We start from the raw sequence: 6,987 nt of genomic DNA, 5'->3' as shown, positions 1-6,987 counted from the left end.
ATATTCTTTTATGGGTTTTTTTATTTTACAGAGGCGTGATGCATTCACTTGATCAAATATTTGCCCTGTTTCTCTGAATTAACACAACTATAATCTCTGTAATTCACAAAAAACAGCATATTATTTTCTCAAGTGTATGTTTGTGCTCTCTTAGTTTTTCTCCTTATCATAACAAATAAAAAATCACCCATGTGAAATGATCATCTCAGTGTCACAGGGTCATTTCCTGATGTGATCACACATGTCTTTGAGGTCACCTGCGCGGGCTTCCTGTTGTCCAGAAGGGAGGAAGGACATGTTTGTGCTCATCGAGGAGGAGTCTGCTGGTTGACTTCCAGTAGCTGCCTGGCCACCGCCTTCTTTCTGCTCCCCCTCCCTTCCCTCCTCATCCCCTCCCATCCTCCTCCTCATCCTCCTCCTCCTCCTCCTCCTTCAGCCGCTACTGCAGCAGCATCCCGGTGCCTCCTGGATCCATGAAGAAAGCCCCCCTGCACGGCACGTCCCCCGCCACGATGGGCCGAGAGCTATATACTGCGTTGTTGTGTTGATATCGAGATATTTCAGTTATCAAATATGAATCATGCATTTGATATTTCTGGCCACTTTGCTCGTCAGCATCCTTTCGCCTTGGCTTCATCCATCACTAGCGTCATCCGGTACGTATTGCAACAGCCCGCTGGCTGCTTTATTTGTCACTTTCATGTAACTAGACACACCTTTTACTTTGTGTGTTGGGCTAAAATAATATCTGATGGTGTACTGCAGGTGCACAGCATCGCGTTTTTACCTCCCCTAAAGACATTTGATTTAATATGCGGCGTATTCAGCGTGATGGTGCATGAGGCAGACTAAAGCATCTCAGCATCTTTTGTTCAGCTTATAAAATATAGTGCTCTTTATTATGTGTGAGTGTCATATTTAACATTAACATTTGCTGGTGCTCTTTTAACTTCAAGTGCATGGCATTATCTGGATAAATATGTTTTGATAATATTGTATAATGCACACTGCATTTATCTTTATGGTGCAGAGTTTTTCACTTTGGGAACAGCTACATCAAAAGTGCCTCTCTCTGAAATGTATCCATCTGTATTCTGTCATATGTGGTTGTCAGTACACAAGAGCGTGTATGCAGTCTTTCTAAACACTGTCCTAAGAATGGCAATGAAGCCGTGGCCACTTGCCTCAGTATTATCAATGCTTTTCATGAATAAAGCATGACAGCTGGCTGTGTGCGTGTGTCTTTATACGTGTGTGTCAGGTTTTTCATGTCCGTGCGGTGGGAATTGTCTTGCAGATTCTCAAGGAGCAGGGGACAAGGTTGAGAGGGACGCAGTGCCAGCCCTGCTGAAGCAACAGGCAACTGCAGCACCTGCCACAGACAACACAACACAGCATGCAGCAGAGCATGTGATCACCTACCCCTCGCGGTTGATCTACTACCTAAACGAGGACTCGGAGAGCACTTACCATGACCTGGACACCCGCACCAAGAACCAAGCCACAGACGGGCAGGTAAGCCAGGATGCAGGAGATTGATACTGGCATGTGGTGAGAAGAATTTCCTAGAAATATCAGTGGCCAATAGCAGGAGTGTCCAGGCATTTAAAAGCATTCTCCATGGTCGAGGCTTTGAAGTTTTAAATCCAGATTATGGCTTCTATTAAACCTTAACCTTGCCTGTAATGTCATTTTACTGCACAGTGTCAGACAAAGCAAAGACACCCATCACTCCTAACACATTAACAGATACACATTAGGAACTGGAACCATGCCAGAGCGGCCATGCTGAAGGAAGCCTTTCTTCCAGTATACCCACTGTGCATTACCATCTGCCATCTACCACCACATCTGTTATTTGTGCACTGTGCTGTAGAGGATGCTGAAGGTGGACTCTGGAGGATTTTATGTTGGTAGACAGCTATAGTCTTATACTTTGCATCATGTAATGCAGTGACGACTCTTTTCTCCTTCACAGGTGGTCCACCTCGCCCAAGCCAGTTTCCAGTTAGAAGCATTTGGCTCCAGATTTGTTCTGGATCTAGCACTGAACACGTAAGTCCTTCTTATATCACTACAGTAATGCATTTTAGCTAAAGCAATTGAATTTATAGACAGTAGGGCTGGGTATTGTTTTAAAAATGATGATACCAGTACCAATACCAGAACCCTTAAAGTGATTAAAGTGAGTGTAGGATAACCATACTGAACCTCCAACCTTTGTTAATACACCTTGCTCGACTTCACCACACCACAGCTTGTATGGGTTGGAGCTGCTTCTGCGGGAGTGTGAGCTCCACACTGAAAACTGGACTATTGCATCAGACTTTGGACAGACTGTATGCACTGTGCCACAGGAAGTTAGCATAAAAACAGATTAGCAAAGAGATTGATGAATGTAATACAGCTCTATTAAGAGATTTTGTCTTAAGTGAAAATTTCGACGGCATGTTTAGCCAGCTAAGATTGGTAGTATGATAGCTGTGTACCATGTAGAGTTCTCCAGGGATAATGTTTTTCTGTAGGCTGCCCTGGTCCCCTTCATCAGAAAGTCTATGGGATTTTTCTATTGGATTGGAAAATTGTAGAAAATAAACTCTGTGGCAAACAATTATGATACTTAGATGTTTTGTTCAGCCAGATAATCTTCACAAATGACCACTTTTATGATTTTTGAAGCGCAAGTGCAATTGCCAGGAGTAAAAAGCTAACGTCAGGCTATAAACAAACTACACCACAGTCGCATGACTCAATGTCGCCACCACAGCAACCTGTAAAGCCATGTTTGGCGTGATGAAGTTCTGTAGTCTCATTTAGCCACTCGTTAGAAACCACCTTTTTAAAGACACATATAAGCTTCAAAATCTTGAGTCAAATATGTACTGACTAATTTAATGCTGTAGAACAAAATGTGAAAATTGCTTAAGCATTTGTCCACCACAGACCTTATTTCAGGCATCCAACCAAACACTCAAAAAACATTGACTTCAAGCCGAGGGAACCAGGGGTGTGAAAATCCAAACTCATTTTCCAGGTTTTTGGACTCATTCCTGGACCACTCTATAGAGCAGTGATTCCCAACTGGTTGGTGGTAGTCCAAAAGTGGGTCGTGGGTCCATTCTGAATGAACAAGCAAGTGACTCGCAAACGTGTCAAGTTTGTAAAAACACACTTTATTTTTGAGTACAGTGAATTTCCAGCACAGAGCTTTTATTTTGAAGTGCCGTTTCCCACTGCAGAGTGATTGACAAATGGACAACTACTTGACAGAGACAGCAAACTAGCTTGAAAGCAAGGCCAACCGCAAGTATGATGCTGAATGTATTAAACTGTGTGGACCTTGAACCAATGACTAAGGGGAAATCTGGAGCCTGTGGCTGGACCAGTTGGGAACCACTGCTATAGAGTGCATGCACAATGGGTCATATGTCTTTTAACACAGTATTTCAGAAAACATCACTCGTCCTGTTTTTGCCGTTTTACTGATCCATGCACATATTCCATAAGATTGGATGATGAAAAACACTCAAAATTAATTTTCTGCCATTTCTGCGGCAGCGTTTTTATCCATCTGCAAAGAGATGTATTTCCTTATGTTGAACACTAGAGGTGTATGGCATATACTATATGGAAATATGGACACAAAACAAAACATAACAGTTATTAATGGGTACAAGAACAGATTCGAGCCATTTCGCTGTCGTTGTGAGTTTGTCGGGATCGTTTAATACCTTACTGCTGTGTTAGCTCGTGCTAACTGGGCAGATGTTGAATGAAAGTTCAATGAAAGTTTGGTCATCCAATGGGGAGTTTAGACAGTTAGGGATCAAAAAGAATTGGATGCATGTATCGTTTAGCTGGACACATTTTGATACTGCTTGGTACTAAGTAATTTTGATAAATACCTTATAAGGGCATTGAGTACCAATACCCAGCTCTGACAGAAAGTGAGCCGCTCAGCTCATTAAAGTAAATTCCACTCAGATACCCACACAGTTAGCCATAATGGCTGCTACACTTTCTAGTGTTTACTACCAGTCAGACACAGAGACTGATTGTGAAAGGATTAATTCCCAGAGTCTTTACAATGGAGGTGATGAGTGCAAAGTTGGCACAATTTGTAGAGCCACAATAGCCACATTTAGGGGAAGTACAGTAGGTTAGAATACAACGGAATTTCCCTTTAAGCATAACAAACTTTGTGGTTGAATTTCCAGTGAAAAGAATCTGCCTGTGTCTGCTGTCAAGGTCATGTTGACAGCATTGTACAGATTCATCGGGGGTTTAAGAGAAGCTGTGTAAACCTTCCTGCCACAACTGAGCCACACTGACTCTTCCTATGGCTATTATAGAAAACACTTTCAGCATCCTGTACAAAACATTATAGGAAAGCATCAAAGGAAAGATAGGTTTAGGGTTTAATTTAGGGTTTTATTTCTTAGTGCAGGGCTGTTGAGTTGTACTAATTCAAAGCTCTCTCCCATGGAGTCTGCCATATTTCTACAGTAGCACAGAATGGACACAGGAGAGGTTTCAGTCCTGCAACCTCTCTGCCAGATGCCACTAAGTCCTACATGCTGGACCTTTGAATGCAGGCCTAATGTTAGCTAAATGCACAGTTTAAGATGTACTTTGTAGGAAAAATTGACAAGAATAAAAGTGAAATAAATGTTGTATTGGAGGAAGACACAAAAAACATGTTCAGTGAGTAAACAAGTAAAGTAGGAGCATCATACACCAAACAGGATCAAAGGCAGTATCAGATAAAAAAAACATGGTAACTGAACGTATTGATGGACTGTGAGACATGACACGAAGCGGAGGTTGAGTGAGGCTGAATAAAGATGAATTTAACCGAAACACTGAGTCGTCTGACTCTGACAAGGTCACGCCCTCACGGTGAAAGTCTGGCTTAGTGCATCAAAATGATCAGAAAGTGCAAGATACCGACTCTCTGAGCAAGCAATATGTGTCACAGCCGAAACCAAACTGACAACACTTGTGTTTCCCGTCTGCAGATGACTGCTGTTTGTAAAAGATATGTGCTATTATATGTCAGATCAGTGATTAATGCGGCGTCAGTCAGCGATAATGTAATCAGGGAAACTGTAATTGAATAGGTCAGCGCGCTAGTTTCCAGAATCCTCCCGGTGCTAAAAGCAATCTTAGTTCAGCCGCCAGACTATACACACAGGCTGTTTAAGAAAATGATTTGGAAAACCAGAAGTCTCTGTCTTTAATGAGGTTTAATGGGTTTGCTTTAAAATCAGCTGGGAGACAGTCACTCTAGTGTGTGATCACATTGGGAGACACGAGGCTCCAGACACTCAATGATATTGATTTACTCTCTTTACAAAGTCGCCACTGTACATGTGTGAAGGCTTAATGTCCATGTGTACAAGGACTTTGAAGTGCTGATTGAATTCCAGCTCCCTTAAAGTGATTTAAAGCTATATAATATTGTAACTTTATATTGTCTGCATGGCCGAGTTTCTGTTAGATGTGAAGACTTATACATTTGTTGTTTTTTTAGTCTGTGTGTAGGTATTCAGTCTCTGGTTACTTAAGAGTGTAAATTCATCACTTTAGCAAAAAAACAAATTATGGAAACCTTTAACCAGGTTGGTTGAGGATATCTTTATTTATTTGGATAGCTGGGTAATGAAGTGAAATAACCCTGGATGCCAAAAGTGTGAGCATCACTTCAGTGCCGGAGTAGAAACCTACAAAGTGCAGATTTGAGCAGCTAAATTCAGTAAATAGTGTGTCTTTGTGTGGAAATGTACAAGGTCAAGTAATGAAAGACTTGAAGTCTTGAAAGACTCAAGAAAGTATGAATAAGCTCCATGTTGTGAGGAGACCACATGTCTGACTACGCTTACTGAGGAGTTGATGCCAATCAGCGTATCCTCATACAACAGTTTGTTTGACATCTAGCGAATTAGCTCCCTATGAAACAAGGTAAAGAAACATGGTGACTATGTACCTTAAAATAACTCATAGTTTACTTGGTTTAACACAGGACGTGAACACAAGTGTCCTGTGGGCAAGTCTTGTGTTGTTTGCCTCCTTTTGCGGACTTTCCCTTCCGTGATACTATTTCCTTATTTTCTCCTGTCAGTGCTTTGCTCATGTGATTGCAGCCTTCCTGATAATGTGGATTATACACGAATTACTGGCTCATGATTATGTTGATTATGTGCCAACTGTGGTGAATTACTTTTCGTAGGTATACTTATGAACAGTGCGTGAGAACAGCCTGTGCCACTGTATCAGGAAGGCCAATGGGCGAGTCATCCCTGGCCATGATATCTCCAACGTTTCTGTCTTTCTTCACTTTTTTCTAAATGGAATATATTCAGTGAGGTTTTGTGGAAATATAAAAAAAAATATTGTCACACATGTGTTTTGTTTACATTGTTTGCGGCATGTGTTAAGTCGCACACAGACAGCAGGGACTGAACTCTCCTCCCGTCATTCACAGCTCACACAATCTCACATCGTGTTTAAAAGCTGTCATCCTGTGCATTCAGGACATTCAGGAATCACCACACAACACAGCAGCAGCAGCAGCTCTTTACAGAGGAAAGCATGACCTTGATTCCCAGCTGTTTGCTTGTAGCGTAGGTTATCTGTGAGATACATGAGCTAACTTCAGTGTGTGCCTTTTCTTTTTGTGTGAGAACAGGGGTTTGAATTCTGCTTGGTGTTGTAGCTGCGACAGTACTGATCTAAATATAGATAGGTCTGTAACCTGCCAATGGGTGCTACTTTATCTGCTCACCTCTTACTGTACCTGCGACTGCAAACCAAAGGAGCAATTTTTTTTACATCTGAAAACAATTTCTTTCAGTCGACATATCATATATTGATAGAACTGAAATTAGGGCGGGGCAATATATTTATATGATATTGATATTGTGATGTGACACTAGATATTGTCTTAGATTTTGGATATCATAATATTGTATGTGTTGTCTTTTCCTG

The 6,987-nt window shown here is 41.5% G+C and overlaps 1 protein-coding gene across 4 annotated transcripts in view; it reads left to right on the top strand.

The window, feature by feature from the left end:
• The first annotated feature begins 298 nt into the window (after nucleotides 1–298).
• Nucleotides 299–6,987, top strand: part of LOC125899835 (disintegrin and metalloproteinase domain-containing protein 23) — a 35,097-nt gene continuing 28,408 nt past the window's right edge. For 2 of the 4 annotated variants that reach the window (XM_049594409.1, XM_049594410.1), the window contains exons 1-3: nucleotides 299–656; nucleotides 1,298–1,515; nucleotides 1,979–2,055. In XM_049594409.1, the coding sequence (XP_049450366.1) occupies nucleotides 581–656; nucleotides 1,298–1,515; nucleotides 1,979–2,055 (371 nt within the window). In that variant the 5' untranslated portion in view covers nucleotides 299–580. The remainder of the gene's footprint in view (nucleotides 657–1,297; nucleotides 1,516–1,978; nucleotides 2,056–6,987) is intronic. The other 2 variants (XM_049594411.1, XM_049594408.1) reach the window with 2 other exon arrangements.

Source organism: Epinephelus fuscoguttatus, linkage group LG13 (assembly GCF_011397635.1).
Source record: "Epinephelus fuscoguttatus linkage group LG13, E.fuscoguttatus.final_Chr_v1".
NCBI lineage: Eukaryota > Metazoa > Chordata > Actinopteri > Perciformes > Serranidae > Epinephelus > Epinephelus fuscoguttatus.
This window is presented reverse-complemented; position numbering and strand designations above follow the sequence as displayed.